At 39.9% G+C, this 23,296-nt stretch overlaps 1 protein-coding gene across 19 annotated transcripts in view; it reads right to left on the reverse strand.

Annotated features, from left to right (window-relative positions):
* The window catches only part of ZBTB20 (zinc finger and BTB domain containing 20), a 798,165-nt gene that overhangs the window by 50,490 nt on the left and 724,379 nt on the right, over nt 1-23,296 (reverse strand). For 18 of the 19 annotated variants that reach the window (XM_061628379.1, XM_061628375.1, XM_061628369.1 and 15 more), the window contains 2 exons: nt 6,348-6,447; nt 2,124-2,225 (listed from right to left, as the gene is read on the reverse strand). In XM_061628379.1, the coding sequence (XP_061484363.1) occupies nt 2,124-2,188 (65 nt within the window). In that variant the 5' untranslated portion in view covers nt 2,189-2,225; nt 6,348-6,447. The remainder of the gene's footprint in view (nt 1-2,123; nt 2,226-6,347; nt 6,448-23,296) is intronic. The other variant, XM_061628367.1, reaches the window with a different exon arrangement.

The following is a 23,296-nucleotide window of genomic DNA, read 5'->3' on the forward strand; positions in this document are numbered from 1 at the left end:
GCACCAGAAAAATTAAGAGAATACAGCAAAAAAGGAGCTTCAGTCAGTAACTCCTGCAATAGTATATTAAAGCAGCAATTTCTGCCTATTTCAGTGGCAGACCACTGCTGGTATGCAATTCAACCACAGAAAAAACAATACAGAAAAATACCAGAGGCCTTTTCTAGGTCAAACAGGGACAAATGATGAATTAAAATGCCATGCTCTCTCCACCCTGATGCAGCATGGAGGTGAAGGGAAAGGGGAATTATTGCTAGGTAGTAGGTAGGCATTGCTATGCTTGCACATGTTCCATGTCTCTGAGGCTTTTAGCAATCAAGTGAAGACACTATTATTCAAAACTGATCTGAGTCCCCCTTCCTTTCATCCCATACATTTCATAAACTACATTGGTATTTTAATTCAGAAGCCTTCCAAGTAGCCTCCCACATGGCATTCAAGAGAAAATGTAGTGTTCCACAAGGAACAAGAAAACCAGAATGTTCTTCCATACAAGGAAGTTCAAGTATTAGTGTATTAGAGGAAAAGAGATGAGATCTTTTCAGGAATATATGATAGGAAATGTAAATGAAGTGTACAGAGATCCAGTCACAGAAGTCAAAATAATAAGAAACACATACTGTCTCCATTGAGAAAACTTCAGTTGGGTGGCACAGTGATTGTGCCTTCTCATACATATCAAGATAAATACGGAGCATATCCTGAGTCAGGTCCAAAAAATGGTCCATTCCAAATCTCATGTACATATAGTATCCCATATGTAGAAAACAATTACAAAGCCCAAAATTGTCTGGGACCCAAGTATCTAAAAGAGTGAATCCCCAATATCAACAAATTCAGGCCCAGTGGTCAACAGGGGAAGCCTGGTTGGAAGTGCTGTGGGGTACTACCCAGTTGGTGCTGACCTGGGAAAGAGCCTTCTTGGCATCAGTTCCCCATTTATGGATTGCCAGCCTTGGTGAGGTGCCTCTGTCTCCCTCATTATTAACATTCAGAAGGAATTTAAAAACACTCCTGTTCATTTCATGGCTGAAAGATACTGTTCCCAGCAATCTTGAAATTATTAGTTCTGGTGGCATGTGGCTGTTTTAAACATGTTTTTAGATGTTTTTCACATGTTTAAACATTTTAAGTATGCTTTGTTTTATTTTTAACTGTATTATTTTTACTACTTTTGTTGTTTGCCACCTTGGGCTCCTTTTGGGAGAATGTTGGGATAAAAATTTAATAAATAAATAAATATTAAAAACAATAATAGAATTAAAAGATCCAGTGTATTAATATGAACTATGGTTCACTTAAACTAGGAAGTAACTAACTTATTCTGAGCATATAAAAGCAAGGAGGGGAACACATGAGCACAAGGCTTATTTCCAATCCTGAAAGATAGGAAACATTATGTATTTAATATCTACCCTTTGTTTGTTTTTTAACAAATACTCATAAAATGGCCTGTTTTTAACTATTTAACACTAAATGTATCTATGAGCTGTCTTATGAACCTTATCTAATATTGCCTGTAGCAAACTGAAAGCTGAAATGCCCCCTCCATAGCAGCAGGGGTGTAGTCGTCTGAGGTCTCAGAGGGTCTTAAACCCCTTAGTTTTTTGGGAGCAGGGTCCCAGCAGGGTCCCTATGTCTCCACCATCCTATGAGCCAATCAGCATGAAAGGGGAATGTGTTAGCCACTGAGAAGAGTCTTCTAACATGCTTCCTTGTCCTTTCCTGCTGATTAGACCCATACAGAGTGACAGGAGGTGAGTCAGCCACTGTAAAGACTCTTCTCAGTAATTAACACTCTCCTCTTTCATACTTATTGGCTCCTAAGGAAATCTGTTGTTGCGGGAGGAGGCGTTAACAAGAATCTCATTCTCAACCCATCAACAAAAAAAGGGTAGAAAGGGCATGGCTAACATGAAGGGATCCTGCATTTCTGAATTTGCCACTACACTTCTGCACAGGAGGAGTCAAAACAGGAAGACACAAATGCAACACTACTGCAGCTTCATTTACATACATACTCCATTTTTTCCTAGTAAATGGGAGAAAGTATATGCTAGCCTGTAATTCCTTGAAAAACTCCCTTTTTGCTCAAATATACATACGATACATAATTAACTTACAGTGGTTTCTTAATGATATCACTCTTCAGGTAAATCACTCCAAGTTTTAGACCAAGTGCAGACATTCATTGGGGCAGAGAATGTAGAAAACTTGTGCCTGTACTGGAAAGAAAGAAAATGAAGCATAAGTGAGTTACTCATATATGATCTGGAATCAGGATGGACTGTTTGCAAATGACACTAAATTATTCTAGATAATAAACTCCCAAGGAGACTATGAAGAGTTCCAAACGGATCTTTCCAAACTGTGTGACTGGGCAACTGAAATGTAATGTCATGTGCAAAGTTGATGAATATAAATACAAAACATTCTAAGTTCACATACATTCTGATGGGGTTTAAATTGGCTGTGACTAACCAGAAAAGAGATCTTAGGGGGCACAATGGAAAGCTCACAGAAAATGTCAGCTAAGAGTATCATGATGGTGAAAAGGGCAAATTCAATGTTATAAATTATTAGGAAAACAATTGCAATAAAGGAAGTATCACAATGCCATTTTATAAACCTATGGTGTGCCCTTTAAGTATGGGCTATCATTCTTATCACCCTTTCTGAATGGATATCACAGAGCAAGAGCAGGTACTAAGGTGGGGAGCTAAATGATGAAGGGGCTGAAGCATCTTCCCTATGAAGGAGAGGGCCTTTTCAGTTGTGGCTATCCATCTGTGGAATATGCTTCCCAATGAGGCTCACCTGGTGCTTTCATTGACATTATTTTAGTGCCAGGTAAAGATTTGACTTTTCCCCCCAGGCATTTGATAGACTGAGATGATGTCTGTTATTAGTATGCTGCTAAAGCTTTCTGTGGCATCTGTACAAGATCTGAACAGGGTGGTTTATAACAGATCCTATTGGAGGTCGCTGATTCATAGGGTTGCCATAAATCGTAATTGACTTGAAGGCACATAACAACAACAACAAAAGCTTTCTGTGGCTGCATGGGGAATGTTATTTTATTTGTTTTGTTTTTATAGTATGATATATTTGTTTTTGTTTTTAACATTGTTGTAAGTTGCTTGGAGACCTTCAGGTAACAAGCAACTAAAATATCTAACAAACAAACAAATTATAGGAAGTGCTAAAGGGTTTTGGGGGTTTGGCTGATAAAAAGAATGACTAATAGAACACATAATACACTTAGAATTACTAGCAAAATTCAAATTGCATTTGTAATACATGCTCCTGACAGCTATTAGACATAGGGAAAAGGACTGTAGCTCAGTGGTAGAGCATACGCTTCCCATGCAAAAGGTCCCAGGTTCAATCCCTGGCATCTCCAGACTCCAGATAGGACTGAAGTTTTGGAGAGCTACTGCCATCATTGTCAACAATAATGAGCTAGGTGGACTCAATGGTCTGATTTTCTATAAGACAGTTTCCTAGGTTCTTACCAAGTGTCCCACCAAAGCTGATTCAAGTTTGCAAAAAAAGCAAAGGAACTCAAACAGCCTAACCTTCTGTCCTGTGTGGCTTGGGGTGGTGTGTTTTGTCTGGAGTACTAGTGTCTACTACGAGGTAGCCTTTATATCCTGTGTTTCATCCATTAAATGTAGAAATATTTTATTCTGATTTTTTCCCAGAAATCATAGTGTCTTTGGCTATGATATGCCCAATTTCAGTTTATGAGTCATCATACAAAGGGTGATCCACTGAAACTAACTGGCAATAGATTTGGGATAGAGAAAAGAAAGCAATACTACATGCAAGATACGATAGCACTCTTCAAGTACTTGAAAGGTTGTCACACAGAGGATGGCCAGGATCTCTTCTCTATCATCCCAGAGTGCTATCATATATCTCAAAGCTAAATATGCCTAGTCCTTTCAGTCTCTCCTCAAAGGGCTTTGTTTACATTCCCATGATCATTCTTGTTGCCCTCCTCTGAACCTGTTCCAGTTTGTCTGGATCCTTCTTAAAGTTCAATGTCCAGAACTGGATGTAGTACTCAAGAAGAGACAGACGTGTAGCCACCATTGTATAAATTTTGCATGTTTTATCAAAGAGGAACATAATCACTCATGAGTGGTTCTAGAAAGAATAACTGTTCAAAAATACAGTAATAATTTATCTGCTTTTTGTACTGGATGTCTTCTTTTATGTATCACTGAGGTCCTTGAAGATATAGTTTAATATGCTTATATTTTCCATTGTCTACAATGTTGGCTTGCAAAGGGAATAAAGTCAAGAAAAACATTTTGGTATTTTATAAAGACAACACTGATTAATGGCCTTTCTACATAACTCCTCATACTAATGCTTTGATACTCCTCTTTCCCCTTTTCATAAATTGGATTGTGACCCTTCATCACTTGTTGACCTTCTTTCCTGAGCTACTCATTAATCAGCACCTCGTCGCTGATATGGTCTGTCATATCCTATTACTTACAATTCACGTAAGCAGAAGGCACATCTACCCTGCACCTAACACAGTACACACACACTGGAAACTGTCTAAGTTTTCTCTCTTACAGAGTTTCCTTCCCTGCAGATGTAAATTCTAACAAATCAGCATTTAGCAATGCTTCCCTCCCCACCTCTGATATTTATTTACTGAAAGAACATCTCTGTTCTAACTTACTCATGCTTTTTATACAACTGAGTTGAAGTTATCCCTCATCTTTGAAGTTATCCCTCATCTTTCTAACTGGCAGAGAGTCAAGAGAAAAGGACATTTGAAACTTCCTGTTCTCAATGGTTATGGGTGGGCGGAGCAGTCTTTATTATTGCGAAAACACTTCCTCTGGAAAAGACTGTCAGATCTTACAAAAATGGAACTCCTAGAATGTAAAGGAAACTGCAGAAAACAGCTTCAATTAAGAGGCGCAAGAGAAAGATCAGTGAGAAAACAGGGTATCCCACTCAACTCAAATTGTCTAAGCCTGTGCACCCAGAGCTTCCCAAACCTAGTTTCCTGGAACCAATAAACTCTGCAGAACTGCAGAAACCTGCCCCCTCTTTCACCTCAACCCAAAGGCAGACGGTCTGTCCTACTACTGAACCATTGAAAAGAGAAATTTGCAGTGCATTCACATTTCCTCCCCCTCTTGTGGTTGTGAGGTGGGGTTGTCTTTATTATTGGAAAATACACAAAAGGAATGACTTCAAAGGGCTTCTGCAGAAGCCTTCTGCCAAATGCTGCATCTGCAAAAGCAAAGAATGTCATGTGAAAGTGTCAACTGACAGCTAAGTTATATATTTGCAAACTGATTCTACTGACAGTGAGCTTATACAAGATGTGGATGCTGCAGCACCTCTCAAGAATGTGCAGCCACCTTATCTGGTATCAGCTTATTAGATAACTGATAGTTCGCTGATATGCAGACTTTCAGTCATCTACACCAGGGGTAACCAACGTGGTGCCCTCCACTTGTTGCTGGACTCCAACTTCGATCAACCCCAGCCAAGAAGGCCAATGGTCAGTACCGATGGGAGTTGTAGCCCAGCACACTACATTGGCTACCTCTGATCTACACCCTGTGGAAGCAGAAAACCATGTACTTTGGGATGATTGCCTAAGTCACACAAATAAGTCAGACTTCCAGATATCCTTAGTTCTCAAGATGTAAAAACTAAGTTCTCTTGATGTTTACATAAACAGGAAACAGCAACGTGAAAAAAGCAGTAGCATAGTGCTGGGAAAAACATGACTAGAAAAAGCATGTAAAATGTAACAAATATTGATATGAGTAACATCATATCACACATACTTCTGCCACTTTGTGTGTTATGTGTGTACTGGAAGAACACAGTGGCATGGCCATTCCAACAGGATGCTACATAGATACCCCCATACAACTTCTTTATTGTGCCAATAAACAAGTGAAATGGATTATGTTGTACCCTATGTATTGGATCACACACAAAAGAGTACTTTTTCTCAGAGGTACTCTCCTAAGACAATGTTATGTGGGATAAGACACTGAGACTACTTCTATGATATCCCTATAGGAAACATTAGGATTGCTGTTTTTAATGGTGTTTTATGGTTGTACATTGCCCTTATTTTTAATGATAAGGTGGTATAGAAATACTTTTAAAATAAAATAAACGACAGCCAGTGTGGTACAGTAGCTAGAGTGTCCAGCTAGGACCTGGGTGACTAGGGTTCAAAACTCAGCCATGAAGCTCACTGGCTGACTTTAGGCCAGTCATTGTCTATCAGCCTAATCTACCTCACAGGGTTATGAGAATAAAATGAAGAGGGGGAGAACGATATACACCACCTTGAGCTCCTTGGAGGAAATAAGAACGTAAGAGCCTGCTGGATCAGTCCAATGGCCCATCTAGTCCAGCATCCTGTTCTCGCAGTGGTCAACCAGATGCCTGTGGGAAACCCATAAATGTGGGATATAAATGTAATAAACAAACAAATAAAAACCTACTCACAGTTTTGTTGAAAAATAGCATGATAATCTGTGTAAAAAAACCCAAACAACTTCATATGGTGGAAAAAGGAACATAAAAGATCATAGCAAGACCTAGATGGATCCAAATAAGTTTGTATTAGGAGTGCTGCAAGCATTTCAGTAGAGGGGTTCACAAAAGCAAATGTTCCTGCTCGAATTCTCAGTACCAGGATAAAGATGAGCACGGCCCTGCTATCAGCTTGCTTTGATCCTATGGAGCTCTTGCTTCCTCCCTTTCCCCCTGCCCAAGACTCAAGAAAGGAAGCAGGTATTTAGCAGGCTCTGTTGCAGTGTCCTTTCCCACTGGGGACTGAAACTATCAGTCTCTACCAGTCCAAGAAACTCCAGCAAAAATGATGTGAAGAGTGTAATTTCCCCACTGGGATCTGGAACCATCGAACTGCCCTGTTCCAACATAAGTTTCTTGGATTGAGGACAGTGAAGGCAGGAAGTGGGGAGGGGGGAGCTCTGCAAGTGCCTTTCACACTTTTTGTGAGTGTTCACTGAGTTTTCAACAAAAAACTTGAGCTGCTGTGAGAATTCAGTTGAACCATTGCAAAGGCTTGACTCCTTTTGGGACAAGCAATAGGATATTCATACATCCCTATTTTGTCTGAGATCTTGTTTCACGGTATTGCACTTGTATGCATATTGCTCTTGTAAATGAAGCACAGTGGATAAAAATCAATAATTTAAAAATAAATAAAAAGCAGATTAAAACAAAATCAGATTTTTATAATTTATTAGATTTTTAATTTAAAAAAAGATTTTGGATATAATAAAATTCTCTTATACAAATAATCTGACTAAAATGAAAATCTGAATTTAAAGCAAACATATAATCTCTTAAAACTGAATTTATGATATACATATCAATTCATGAAAGGCTGCTTTTCTTTGTAAATAAAGAACTGTTGTCAGTTATTGTGCAGTTTTGCAGCAAAATAAAAATGCATTAATTTAATATTGTGGCTTGATGCTAGGGGAGGAAATAGAGCTGGTACCACTAAAAACGAAAGGAAGCAAAAAAAGAGGCAAAGTCTCAAAGTGGTACTGAAAACATGACTCTATCAAATAATAGTCCTTGTAAAACAATAAAATGCCAATGTGTTTCAGTTGTTGACAACCTTCTTCAGGAGCTCAAGTTTAAAGTTCTCCTGTCAAGGCAACCTCTCAAATACGTTGAATTTGCCCTAGTAAGTCATCACATGCACCAGAATCAAAGTGTGTTGTATCTTACCTAAATCATACATTGATTCCACACAGATAATCTTGTACTCTTTTTTTCATGTCCATCTCTATATGAGTTATGCAATGGTGTTCATTAATAATGAAATTATTAATATTTATTACTTTACCAATCAAACAACATAGGTATTTGCTTTCCATCTTTTGGAGAGACATCATTTCCCCCAAGTAACTACAATCCTATGCTTCTCATAATCCAGTCATACGTACGTTCACTCAGAAGTAAATTCTACATTATTCAGTGGGACTTGTTTCAAAATAAGGATCCACATGATTGATGAAGTAGCCTTCAAGTTGATCATGTGGTCTTGTTTTGTATCTTTGCATATGCCTTATCTATAAGCAGACATAACTCTACAGTACAAAAGGCATGTGGGCTGCATGACCAAAGTTTTAAAAATATTGCTTTAGGTTACATAAAGGCTCAATTTAATTACAAATATATATATTCCAATTGTTAGAGCAACCAGCTGGAATACATGCTTGCTCAGGAAATATATGAACTAACATTTATGTTTTATGACAAACAAAGAAGAAATATATATCTTACTATAAATATTATTAAAGTGCTGTTACTGAACTTTCATTGCAATAGGCTTAGGATAGGCAATAGGCTACCTATTTGCTTTAGGCCAATTTAATGTGCTAATATTGACCTTTAAAGCCCTAAATGGTTTGGGACCAGGCTTTGAGAACAACCAGCTACATCAGAGATGGCTAATCTGTGGCTTTGGGATTCCCATCAGCACTAGCCAATATCACCAATAGTCAACATGTGAAGGTGCAATGGTTAGCTACCCTGGCCTACACCCATATGTACCTGCTGAACTTTCAGGTTGGCATCCATGCCCTGTTCTCTAGTCTATAGATGAAAAAATTAGGTTGGTGGGTACCAGTGACTCTGTGGTGGCCCCATATTGCCAGAATGCCCTCCCAAGGAAATTTATACAGCTCTGTTGGCTTTTAGGAAAATCCTATTTTTTTATTCCAGTCTGCATTCAGCTGATTTTATGACTGTTATATTTCAGTGTTTCAATTGCTACTATTGTTAATTTTTTTTACTGCTGTTTTAAATTTTAGCATTTTAATGTTGTAGTATAATATTGCCTTGGGAAGGTATACACCCCAAAAGGCAGGCTAGAAATCCATTAAATAATGATAAAATAATTAGGATATAATTGGGGTGAATATAACCATGATAACATTATGATAGGTTTGAAATGAGTTAACTCTCCTACAATACATTTGGGGTTTGGATTGGTTTTCATTCATTTTCAAAGAGCATGTTTTGGGAAAGACAAGAAAATGTAAGGCAATAAAAAGCTCTTTTATGCTGCTGTTGCAACTCACCTTAGATCAAACCATGACACAGTACTGGCCCAAGAAACAAGCTGAAGACAAATGCTCTAGATTACACTGTACATCAAGTTCAGACACTTGTTAGCTGAAAAGTTGAAATGTTAGCTGCTCTTTCCTGATCATCAGAGGGGCAGTCATCTGTATCTAAACTACAATGTTTTGCAAACTGTACTCAGTGCCATAGTCAACAGATAGTTCCTATTTGGATGGAAATTACTCTTTGCACCTTGAAGAGGATAATTACCCAGTAACATTCCTTGCACTGAGAAGATATTTTTGTGCTGGTGGAAGTACCACACACAGTGAACCTGTGGCAATGAATACAGAATTTCTCTTTTGGAAATAGGGTTGCCGGGTCAGAATCATCCCAAACCCTGATATTTCAGGGGTGGCAGCCCCTAGTAATGCTATGGGGCAGCCTTTGTGATGTCATAGGGGTGGGCCCTAGTGATGTCATGAGGAGGGCCCTAGTGATGCCATGGGGAGGGCATGGAACCACGGTTGTTGCTTCTATGGATATAAGAGAGCGAGGTCAGAGATAAAGATTTTACCATCTTCGCTTAGTAGCCCAACTACGCCCCTATCTGGACAGTGACGATCTCGCCTCTGTTGTTCACGCTCTGGTAACTTCTAGATTGGACTACTGTAATGCACTCTACGTAGGGCTGCCCTTGAAGACCGTTCGGAAACTTCAGCTAGTGCAAAATGCGGCAGCCAGGTTGTTGACGGGGACCCATTGGTCCGCGCATATAACACCTGTCCTGGCCCGTTTGCACTGGCTACCTATTTGTTTCCGAGCCAGATTCAAGGTGCTGGTTTTGACCTATAAAGCCTTACACGGTGTGGGACCGCAATATCTGATGGAACGCCTCTCCCGCTATGAACCTACCCGTTCACTTCATTCAGTATCTAAGGCCCTCCTCCGGGTACCAACCCATCAGGATGCCCAGAGGATTGTTATTAGATCCAGGGCCTTTTCTGTGGTGGCCCCCGAACTATGGAACAGCTTACCTGAGGAGATACGCCTGGCGCCTACGGTACTTTCTTTTAGGCGCCAGGTTAAGACCTGGTTATACTCCCAGGCATTTTAACGTTCATGTTTTATATTTAATGTTTTTATTCTACTTTGTTGTGATTTTGTATGTTTTATTGTAACTTTGTATTTTACCTCTGCTGTTCACCGCCCAGAGAGCTATTCGCTATGGGCGGTCTATAAATAAAATAAAATAAAATAAAATAAATAAATAAATAAATAAATAAATAAATAAAATGCAAACAGAAAAAGAGTCCTAGGGTTGCCAGGTCGGAAGCATCCCAAACCCTGAGAGTTCAGGGGCAGGCCCTAGTGATGTCATGGGGCTGGCCCCAGTGATGTCATTAAGCATGATACATTAAGCATCAATCACAGATGTTTGGAGCATACCACGCAAACAAAAAAAATCTGATTGGAAATTAAGATAGAAATCTTAGCTAAATAAGGATGTTTCCGGGTCCAGCTAAAGTGACGGGATCATTCCTTCTCACCTGCTTAGACACCCTAGGTAAGGAACATTTAATGTAGTCTACTCGCTTCTGGCAAGAAGGGTTCAAGTGCCCTAAGGCCAGGCCAGTTACCAGAAGGCCATTGTAGGAAGGAAGCCTACATTGTGGAGATGTTAGATGGGAACACTCGGGACTAAAGATGGATGCTACTGAAAGGGTACAATTCTAAACACACTTACTAAGGGACTAAACCCCATAAAACTCAACAGGACTAGGGTTGCCAGGTGTCCAGTTTTAGCCTGCAGACTCTAGATTTTTGGGGTCATCTCCAGGTCTCTGGGTGAGTCAGCTTAATCTCTGGACTGACAGCATTCATTTTTTAAAAAAAATAAGTTTCGAGGTGGTCTGGTTCAAGAGATATACAGCAAAATGTCAGGCATGCCCCCCACAACTTCTGTGAAATGAGCTCTTAGCTGGCTGCTCTAACCCCACCCTTTCAGGTTTGTAGCCAGTAAGTGAAGTCAGGTTTGTGATTGACAAGGGATTTCTGGGCCTCCAGGCAGTACCTAAACCCCATTGCAAAGGTAGAAAACTGTTTTTTCCTGTATAACTAAAAATCTCATAAATTGATTAAGTATATAACTTTCAGCAGTACTAAAAGTCTTTTTTTCTCTTGTGTGCAGGAGTCAAACAAGTTTACATTTTCCTGGACTGTTGAAGAGGGCAATGTTTTGAAAACCTTCCCAATATGAACTTTTAATCCAATACTTGCTTTTCTGGGAGTAAAGCTGCAATGCTCATCCCACATACCCAGAGTAAACCCCCTTCAATTCAATAGGATTTACTTTTGAGTAGACATGGTTAGGATTGTGCTGCAAATGAATGGGACTTTTGAGTAAATATAGGAGAGGATTGTGTTTGTGTTGTAAATCTTTCTCTCCCCCCCCTCCTATTTTTAAATTAATTAGGCAGGTCTTACATAGGTATCACTGCTTTTATTACAGGCATACCCCGCTAAACGTTGCTTCACTTAACGTCGCCTCGCTATAACATACATGCTCCATATGTCTGTATTTCTCCAGAAACGCAGCGCAGCAGCAGAGGCTTTAGCGGTGGGGGTGGAAATAGATGCGATCGTGCCACCGCAAATCAGCTGGGAGGCGCGATCGCAATCAGCTGAGAAGCGCGGCAGTGCAGCAGCAGAGGCTTTAGCGTGGGACTTTGAGGCTCCGCATGAAGGAGAGGTAAAAAAAGTTTTAAAAGGTAATGCTTCACTTTAAGGACATTTTCGGTTTACGTACTCGCTCTGGTCCCATTGAGTATGTTAATGCGAGGTATTACTGTATGTAGGAAACTAATACTGATTTTATTTTTTTTGAAGTTATACAATGACAAACTGGTTTTGACAATAAACTATTATATGGGGTCTATGTATTTTTACATCTCCAGTGTGTGTGTGTGTGTGTATGGAGTCTTCCCAACAACCCTGTGAGGTAGGGTTGCTGATTGGAAACCAAGGCAGCTCATAACAACAAATAAACCCCTTTAACATCCAATAAAAATAAAATCCATAAAAAGCATAAACAGTTGCAAAATAGCTTAAAGTAGCATGTTTCTGAATTTTGGGTTGGGTGAAGTTCCTTATCATTGGAGGTTGAAGTTCTGTGCACGCCTCCCTGTTTGAGTAAGTTCAACTGAATACATTGGGACTTGCTTCTGAGTAAACAATCACAGGATTGCACTACAAATATCTTTTCAGGTTGTGTAAATAATAAACATCTTTAACATTCATGCTTATATAAACATTTCTTCATACTATGTCCTGATAAGTATTTGATTTCACACTATGGTTGTACATTATTAGTTTCTCTACATTTTAAATGTGCCCTTCCAATGGAGATGGTCATGGTTTCCCTCTATGGTTTTCATTCTGCGGGGCAGATTAGGCTGAGAGAGTAGCCCATTATCACCCAGTAAACTTTATAGCTCATTTCCATTTTAAAAAAACAATTAAAATGATTTACATGCAGGCTTTTAATTAGGTAGATCCACACAATACATTTAAAACACATCCAACTTGCATATAAAGTGCATGGCTTCCCATAAAGAATCCTGAGAAGTGTAGTTTCCTCCTCACAGTTATTGTTCCCACTACCTTTAAGAAGTTACAGTTCCCATGATTCTGTGATGGGATTCATGTACTTCAAATGTGTGTTGAATGTGTTTTAAATGAATGATGTGGATCTGCCCTAGGTATGCTGTGCATTCATTAGTGAATTAAAAAGAACAATTTTAAAAGAATTTTAAAATGAAGGAGTCTGCCTAATGTCAATAGTCAGGGAGTTCCAAAGCGTAGGTGCTGCCATACTAAATGGCTGATTTCTTGTAAGAGCTGAACAAGTACTATGTGGAACCCGTAACACGGAAAGCACACCATGAACTTGGCCTGGTAGCACATTGATTTACTGGTTGACCATGGGCTACGCACCATCTCTCAGCGTAATCTGCCCCACAGGGTGAAAAAAACAGAGGGGGAACATGACTACCTCAAGGAAGAAGGGCACACTTAAAATCTAGAGGAAATTATAATTTATAACCATAGTGTGAAATCAGATACATATCAAGAGATAGTCTAAGAAATATTTATATAGGCATGAATGTCAAATATATTTATTATTTACACAACCTGTAAATATATTTCTAGTGCAATCCTATGCATGTTTACTCAGAAGCAAGTCCCAATGTATTCAATGGGGCTTACTCAGACAGGGAAGCATGTGCAGGACTACAATTCAGTGATAAGGAATTTCATTCACCCAACCCAACATTCAGAATCATGCCACTTTAAGCTGTTTTGCAACTGTTTTATACATGTTTTATGGTTACTGGACTTTAAATGGCTTTATTTCTTGTTGTGAGCTGCCTTGATTTCCAACCCTACCTCACAGGGTTGTTGGAAATATTCCATATATACACACACACACTGGAGATGTAAAAATACATATACCCCGTATAATAGTTTATTATCAAAACCAGTTGGCCATAGCAGAACATTTTTTTAAAAAACAATTATTAATTTCCTGCCAAATAAAAGCTGTGACACCTAAGTAAGCCCTGCCACACTGTTTTTTAAAAAATAAAATAAAATAAAAGAATCAGGGGGAAGAGAAATATTTACAACACAATCTTTTTCTATGTTCAGTCAAGGATCCCCCTGATTTTCAGCACAATCTTAACTATGTATACTGAAATGTAAATCCAACTGAATTCAATGGGGTTAACTCCCAGATATGTGGAATTAACATTTCAGCTTTACACCGAGAAAAGCTTCCTATTGGGAAGGTTTTCAAATAGGTTATGGGTAAGACAAATAAACTGCCTTCTTCAACAATCAAGTAAAATTTAAACTCATTTGAATTCTTAATTAGAATGTAGCATGTACACTTTAAAAAACTTCTGTTCAAAAATTATTTGAAAGATAAAACGTATAATATGCCATTTTTGCAAGTAACTAAAAAACCTGCATGCACTTTTATTATAACTATAATTGTTTACTGTGTATGTCCACCAAGATCTTGCTGTGATCTTCTGTTGTAGTGCAGTCCCATGCATGTTTACTCATAAGTCCCACTTGTGTACAGAGAATGTACTCTTTATGCTGCTAAAAGCTATATATTTACTGAATTCCTGATGTGAGACAAGCAGAAAAAGAAAACTGTTCTCAGAACTTGAAATGGGATATTTCCTGGGGATGTGTGTCAACAAATCTTGTCAATCACAATCCTGATTTCATTTATTGGCTAAAAACCTGAAAGGGCAGGAATTAGAGCAGCTAGTACTAACAGAAGTTGTGGGTGGTGGTAGTGACATTTTGGTTTATATCTTTTGAACCAGACCACCTAAACTTTTTTTTAAATGAAAACTAAGAGTCCAGAGATTAAGGTGACTCACCCGGAGACCCAGACAGGACCTCCTAAAACAGGAGTCTCTGGGTGAAAACCAGACACCTGGCAACCCTATTTGGAAATCATTTTATTAAACAAATAGCATGCAGGAAAAAACCTGTTGAAATTTTCCATAACAAAACTCTGCTTTACCAGAAGGGGCACCCAGCATTTCTCTACCATGCAAAATATAGAATACTGCCAAAGTTCAAACTTTTATTTCTCAGTGATCAATAATTTGTAGGTGGACATTCCAATAGGTCTGGAAGCTGTGAGAGTTTACTAAAATATGGGCCAGATTCCTGGAAGTTTCTTGAAAAAAAGTAAAGAAAATACTTTTCTTCTATTCCCAAGAGCTCTCTCCTTCTGAAATCTGGAAATGCAGTGAATGTTTATACTGTAAAAGTCTACATAATGTTCCCAGTGTTTATCACACATTCTCTCTTACTTATCTGTAACTAGTTCTCTATTGCATTTTCATCTGACACCCTATAAATTTTCACTTTGCTCAAGCTGTAGTTCTTGCTCAACCAACTACAGTTCAAATTTGGCACTAAGAAACATAAGCTTTGTACACTGTCATAATCAAAACAATTTTCAGTTTCTACAGGTCAAGCAAGGACAAGGGGGAGAGTATTTATTCAGAAGCTCCTGAAAAATTACTGTTTTTCTACTCCTTGATAAAAGTGATTTTAAGAACATAAGAACATAAGAAGAGCCTGCTGGATCAGGCCAGTGGCCCATCTAGTCCAGCATCCTGTTCTCACAGTGGCCAACCAGGTGGTGCTATCTGACTGTGCTATCTGGCTCAGAAGTTTATAGATGTGTACATTTTGCATTCTCAGTTTCAGTAACAGTATCTTTTACACTACTGGCCATCACCAGCACTGGAGGGCTAGAATCACATATTAGCTACCTGGGCCAGTGGATCTGAATGTAAAAGCTTACTTGTCAGAAACAGTAGCCCAGGAAACTGTGCTCTGAGAACTCTAGAGACTGTTGAAGTAGTCCCATAGTGTTAGTAGCCTAGCATTTCCCAGACTTAGATGGAAAGGAACAATATTTCCTTTATGATGTACATGTCACAGACTGTTTTAATAAACCATAGTACCTTGTTTAATTGGATAGCCTTACTTAGCTGCAAATTAACTTGCTTTAAATTGAAATCTAAAGCTGGTTTTATGGCTCTTTTGGTGCAAAATGGCCCACTCTCAGGGTCTCTTATTCTATATCATTCATATTGTCCCAACAGGGTTGCCACGTCAGAAGCATCCCAAACCTTGGGTGGGCCCTAGTGATGTTATAGGGTGAGCCCTACTGATGTCGCTGTCCTGCCCAAAGCGAGACTCACGAGATGGAGACGAGGATGGAACCAATTCCTATTTTATTAAAGTAACATCGAAGGCAATACATTTCATAGGCACACTATGCTAGCTCACTGCAATCCCTAACTAGGCTACCTAAGTAAATTCTGCAGCATGTGAAGGAAGTTGAGTCAGCACCCCGGTCAGGGGGGAGCAGGCTTAATTAGGAAAGGTCTTCACCCGTAATCTCTAACTTCATCAAAGACCCTCCCTCTGACCGAAGCGCTTCTCCCGGTGTCTGGTGCAGGGCGAAAGGGGGCGTGCCTCCGCTGGCTCATCCAACAATACAGCCTCAATAGGTGCCGACTCGGCTTCAGGAGGTGGAAAAGTGCGTGACGTGCCAAGGGGGGAGCTCAGGGAGGTGGAGTTGTCGCATGCACCAAGACATCCCCCAATGGTTCTATGGGGGTGTCTGGAAGCTGAGCGCGGTCTTCTTCAGTGGGAGAACTGTCCGTGGGAACTGGCACAGTGTTAAACACACACCCTTCTGCCTCGTCCTTGAAAGTCTCAACACCCTCTGATTCTTCCCCTTGCCCTAGCAGCCGGCACTGATGCTCATCCAGCCCCCCTCCTTGATCCTCCTGAGGGAGCTGGGGCTCTACAGTCCTACTCGACAGGCCCTACTGATGTCATTAAGCATGATACATTAAGCATCAACCACAGTTGCTTGGAGCATACCACTCAAACAAAAACATTTATCTGATTGGAAATTAAGATAGAAATCTTAGTTGAAAGATGGAGCCTGGGTAGGGAACATTTAATCTAGCCTACTTGCTTCTGGCAAGAGGAGTTTAAGTGCTCTCAGGCCAGGCCAGTCACCAGAAAGCCATTATAGGAAATAAGAAGCTTCAATTTACAATATTTATTATTTATTTATTATTTAATGTATTAGTCGCCCATCTGGCTGGTTGACCAGCCACTCTGGGCGATGTACAAGATAGAAACAGTACAGTAAGCATTAAAAATTTAAAACATAACAATAAAAGCCTAACCCATCTTAAAAGCTTTCCTGAAGAGCCAGGTCTTTAAAGTCCGGCAGAAGGTCATCTCAGAAGGGGCATGACGGAGGTCATTTGGGAGAGAGTTCCATAGGGTGGGGGCCACTATTGAGAAAGCCCTCTCTCTAGTCCTCACCAGTCTCGCTGTTCTTACCGGTGGGATCGAGAGAAGGTCTTCTGAGGCTGATCTTGTTGAGCGGCATCCCTGACAATGCTGGAGGCGCTCCTTCAGATAGACTGGGCTAAAACCGTATCGGGTTTTAAAGGTCAAAACCAACACCTTGAATTGGGTTCGGTAAACAACTGGTAACCAGTGCAACTCCTTCAACACAGGAGTGATGTGATCTTGCTGGCGGCTGCCTTTAATCAGACGAGCTGCCGCATTCTGTACCAGCTGCAACTTCTGGACCGTTTTCAAGGGTAACCCCACGTAGAGCGCATTACAGTAGTCTAGGCGAGACGTGACCAAGGCATGTACCACTGGTGGGAGCAGATGGTTGGGAAGGTAGGGGCGCAGCCTCCGTATCAGATGGAGTTGATACATCGCCCTCCGGCTCACAGCCGAAACTTGAGGCTCCATGGACAGCTGGGAGTCCAAAATGACCCCCAGGCTGCGGACCTGGTCTTTCAGGGGTAAACGTACCCCACTGAGCACCAGGTCCACATCCCCTAACCTTCCCTTGTCTCCCACAAACAGTACCTCGGTCTTGTCCGGGTTCAGCTTCAGCTTATTCCTTCCCATCCAGCCACTCACCGACTCCAGACACTTGGACAGGGTTTCTACAGCCAACCTTGGTGAAGATTTAAATGAGAGATAGAGCTGTGTGTCATCTGCATACTGATGACACTGCAGCCCAAATCTCCTGATGATTGCCCCCAGCGGCTTTATATAGATATTAAACAGCATCGGGGAGAGGATAGAACCCTGTGGCACCCCACAAGTGAGAGGCCAAGGATCCGAAACCTCCTCCTTCAATGCTACTCTTTGGTACCTACCGAAGAGGAAGGAATGGAACCACTGCCATACAGTGCCCCCTATACCCAACCCCTTTAGGCGGTCCAAGAGGATAGCATGGTCAATGGTATCAAAAGCCGCTGAGAGATCAAGGTGGACAAGGAAGGTGCATTCACCCCTATCCCATGCCCTCCGCATATCATCCACCAAGGCGACCAAGGCTGTTTCAGTCCCATGTCCAGGCTGAAGCCCGATTGAAATGGATCTAGATAATCCACTTCCTCCAAGTGTGCCTGCAACTGTTTTGCCACCACCCGTTCAACCGCCTTGCCTAAGAATGGTAAATTTGAGACTGGGCGAAAGTTGGTATATAAATATTGTAAATAAAATATTTATTTATTTATTTATTATTTGATTTATATCCCACCCTTCCTCCCAGCAGGAGCCCAGGGCAGCAAAAATAGATAAATAAATTTTGGAGTTACTGTGTCCCTTGGGTCTCTTTCCAATTTTAGGAACAAAGGAATCTGCCTTATACCGACACCGGCCATTTGGTACCATCTAGCTCAGTAATGATCTCATAGACTAGCATTGGCTCTTCAGGATTCCAGGCAATAGTCTTTTCCAGAAATTGAATTTTGGACCTTTGCATGCAAAGCACATGCCCTGCCACTGAGCTACAGCCCTTCCCGTTTAAAAAAGTATCTTTTAAAATTGTTCTTTTCAATTCACTAATGGATGCACAGCATACCTAGGGCAGATCCACACCATTCATTTAAAGCACATTCAACACACATCTGAAGCACATTAATCCCACCACAGAATAATGGGAACTGTAGCTTGTTAAGGGTAGCGGGAACAATAACCATGAGGGGGAAACTACACTTCTCAGGATTCTTTGGGGGAAGTCATGCACCTTAAATGCGAGTTGGATGCTTTTTAAATGTATTGTGTGGATCTACTTAATAAACGTAGCCTGCATGTAAATCATTTAAAAAAAATTTTTTTAACTGGAAATAAGCCATAAAGTTACTGAGTGACCATGGGCTACTCACTAACTCTCAGCCTAATCTGCCCCTCAGGGTGAAAACAACAGACAGGAACCATGACTACCTCAAGGAAGAATATGTGGAGGAAATAATAATGTACAGCCATAGTGTGAAATCAGATACTGAATGGGACACAGTATGAAGAAATATTTATATAAGCATGACTGTCAAAGAAGTTTATTATTTACACAACCTGAAAAGATATTTGTAGTGCAATCCTACGTTTGTTTACTAAGAAGCAAGTCCCAATGTATTCAATGGGGCTTACTCAAACAGGGAAGCATGCACAGAACTGCAACCTCAAGTGATAAGGAACTTCACTCACTCAACCCAAACTTCAGAATCATGCCACTTTAAGCCGTTTTGCAACTATTTACACTTGTTTTTATGGTTATTGGATTTTAAAAGGATTTACTTATTGTGAATTGCCTTGGTTTCCAATCACAAATCCTACCTCACAGGGTTGTTGGGAAGACTCAACAAGAAATTCTGAAGACCTGCCCTTTCCCCCTTCTCTCTTCATAGTTCTGGGCACCCTAAAGACTTCATGAGTTCCCTATAGAGGCATACATATAAATACATGTGATATATACAAATACATATATATGCAAAGTCGCTGCCTGCATCATTTTTGCATATGGGATTGATTCCCCCCCCCATTTTCTTTTGAAAAGAACAACCTGTTCCGGTGAAGCGGAAGGGAAGATGCAGACATTTCTGAAAGGGAAAAGGGTTGGTTATTGGCTGAGCGAGAAGAAAATAAAGAAGCTGGATTTCCAGGCATTTGCAGAGCTTTGCAGGAAAAGAGGGATAGAAGTTATACAGGTAACAAAAGATTTTGGACCCCTCCTGAATTGACAGTCTATCTTTCTTCCAGAAAACAACCAGAAGACTTGGCTTTGCTCACTTGAAACTCAGTGAGGCTAACTTTATGAGGTCTACCTATAGTGTGTTCTTGTTGAACAGCATCCTTCCCGCTCTGCAGACACAGCTTCTTAGAACTGATTTATTCAAAAGACATCTCAGGGTTAGGCTTTGATGTGTCGCACTGGAGCTCTGTTCACTTCTTACCAAACTGGACAGTAAACCCCCAGATTATTATTATTTGAGGATGTGAATTGCTTGGTCAAATTCCTCATACCTACATTTCATGGTAGAACAATTTTATGTGTTTAGTAGTGATGCTGGTGCCTTATAACTGCAAACCTCTTGTTCCTTTGGAACACGAATAGATGAGATCTCAAATCTAGAACAGAGGCAGCTAGCACTCTTCTGCCTTTAGGTTTGGATTGGTGTTTTTATGTAAATATGCATACCAGGAATGGATTTTATAGAATTTACTGAACATTTACTGGTTAACTATTTAATTTTTGCAAATTGTATTCTTTTTATTGTTTTATTGATGTATTACTGATGTTCTGTTGATGTATATTGATGTTTTATTGATGTATCTTTATACTGGTGCTCTTTTGTAAGCTGCCTTGAGGGCCTTTTGGCTGAAAGGCGGGGTAGAAATATTAAAATCAAATCAAATCAAGATTCCATATATACCCACACACTGGAGATATAAAAATACATACACCCTATATAACAGTTTATTGTCAAAAACAGTTGGTCATTGCAGAACATCATTTTTTTAAAAATAAAATCAGTATTCGTTTCCTACATAATAAAAGCAGTGATACCTATGTAAGACCTGCCTAATTAATTTAAAAATAGAAGGGGAGGGGAGAGATTTACAACACAAACAAAGTCCTCTCCTATATTCACTTAAAAGTCCCATTAGTTTACAGCACAATTCTAACCATGTCTACTTAAAAGTAAGTCCTATTGAATTCAACGGGGTTTACTATGGTATGTGGGATTAGCATGGCAGCTTTACTCCCAGAAAAGCAAGTATCAGATTAAAGCTTCATATTGGGAAGGTTTTCAAACTGTCTTGTTCAACAGCCCAGGAAAATTTAAACTTGTTTGACTCCACACAAGAAAGAAAAGATTTTTGATACTGCTGAAAACTATATGCTTAATTTATGAGATTTTCAGATGAGCAGAAAAAGCAACAGTTTTCTGCCCTTCCAATGGGGTCTAGCTACTGTCTGGAGGCCCAGAAATCCCTTGTCCATCACAACCCTGACTTCACTTATTGGCTACAAACCTGAAAGGGCAGGGTTACAGCAGCCAGCTACGAGCTCTTTGAATAGAAGTTGCCAGGGTGGGGGGGACAACTGACATTTTGGCACATATCTCATGAACCAGATCACCTAGAAATTTAATTTGTTTTTTAAATGAAAGCTGAGGGTCTGGAGAATAAGGTGACTCACCTGGAGACCATCCCAAAAATCCAGAGACTCCGGGTAAACACCAGAGAACTGGCAACCCTATGTCCTAAGTACATTCTACATTCCAAGCTGTACTGAATCCACAAATTCCAACGAACCCATCAAATTGCCACTAAACCAGATGAATCCAAATTGCCATGATTAGCAGTCTTTCCATGTCTCAGAGAAATCCACATGCCTTGGATCTACATGTTATAACTGAGTAGTTCATAATTATAATAGTAGGGAAAGCAGTAATACTGGATCCATTCCAGTCAGGTTTCAGTCCTGGGTTTAGAGACTTGGTTGCCCTGGAGGAGGATTTACACTGGGGAGTGAAAGGGGAAAGTTTCAGCCCTGTTGATTCCCCTGCACCTCTCATAGGCTTTCAAACTGAGCTTAATAATTAGTATTTTGGCCTGATTTGGGTAATTTTTATATTTTATTGGCATAATATTTCCTTTTTGACTTTTAGTACTGTTTGTAATACTATTCTGTTTTAAAGTGTGTATTATTGCATGCTGATATGTGATCGTAAACTGCTTTGAGAAGACTTGACTTGAAAAACGATATCCAAATTTATTACATTTAAATAAATAAATTCAAGGATTATCAATACCTTGCCACAATCATTAACCAAAATGGAGACAATAGTCAAGAAATCAGAAGAAGGCTAGGACTGGGGAGGGCAGCTATGAGAGAACTAGAAAAGGTCCTCAAATGTAAAGATGTATCACTGAACACTAAAGTCAGGATCATTCAGACCATGGTATTCCCAATCTCTATGTATGGATGTGAAAGTTGGACTGTGAAAAAAGAGGATAAGAGAAAAATCAGCTCATTTGAAATGTGGTGTTTGAGCTTTGAGGATACCATGGACTGCAAAAAAGACAAATAATTGGGTGTTAGAACAAATTAAACCAGAACTATCACTAGAAACTAAAATGATGAAACTCAGGTTATCATACTTTGGGCACGTAATGAGAAGACATGATTCATCAGAAAAGATAATGCTGGGAAAAACAGAAGGGAGTAGAAAAAGAGGAAGGCCAAACAAGAGATGGATTGATTCCATAAAGGAAGCCACAGACCTGAACTTACAAGATCTGAACAGGGTGGTTCATGACAGTTGCTCTTGGAGGTCACTGATTCATAGGGTTGCCATAAGTCGTAGTCAACTTGGAGGCAGATAACAACAACAAATAAATATTTTTCTTATATCTGAAATTTTGGTAGCAACTGCGAATGAATCAAGGGCCGTGAATACTACAGAAATGTGAGTGGTCCTACCCAAAATTTGAAATGATAGAACACCAAAAAATTCCTAAGTAGATATGACTGGAAATGATGTGGAGAATGCAAGTGAATGAATTTATTTATTTTGGTTAAGTACTTGTTTTCAAATACAAAAACAAAAAGAATGTAAAATACAGTACAGTACAGTACTATAATATAAAACACTCAGACCTTGTGGAAAAATGTTACATGTGTGTTTGTGTTTAAAAAATATTATATGACCTTTTTGACCTTGTACTTTGGTACATCTACAGCTCTGTGTGAAAATTCATTCTCAACTTTGACGTGTTGACACCATACAGGTGTTCAGTTGTTCATCAGAGAAAAACAAACTTCACAGAATCATAGTAGATTTCAAAGGAGCCTATAAGTCATCGAGTCCAACCCCCCTGCTCAATGCTGGAATCCAAATTAAAGCATACCTGACAGGTGCCTGTCCAGCTGCCTTTTGAGTGCCTCCAGTGTTCAAGCCCACCACCTCTGTAAGTAATTGGTTCCACTGTTGTACTGCTCTAACAGTTAGGAAGTTTTTGAAATCTGGCTTCCTGAGGTCGTTATTCATGTCCTGCACTCTGGGACGATTGAGAAGAGATCCTGGTCCTCCTCTGTGTGACAACCTTTCAATTACTTGAAGAGTGCTATTATATCTCCCCTCAGTCTTCTCTTCTCTTCCCAAGGCTAAACATGCCCAGTTCTTTCAGTCTCTTCTCATAGGGCTTTCTTGATCATCCTTGTAGCCCTCCTCTGAACCTG

The sequence above is a fragment of the Rhineura floridana genome, chromosome 5 (assembly GCF_030035675.1).
Source record: "Rhineura floridana isolate rRhiFlo1 chromosome 5, rRhiFlo1.hap2, whole genome shotgun sequence".
Classification (NCBI taxonomy): Eukaryota; Metazoa; Chordata; class Lepidosauria; order Squamata; family Rhineuridae; genus Rhineura; species Rhineura floridana.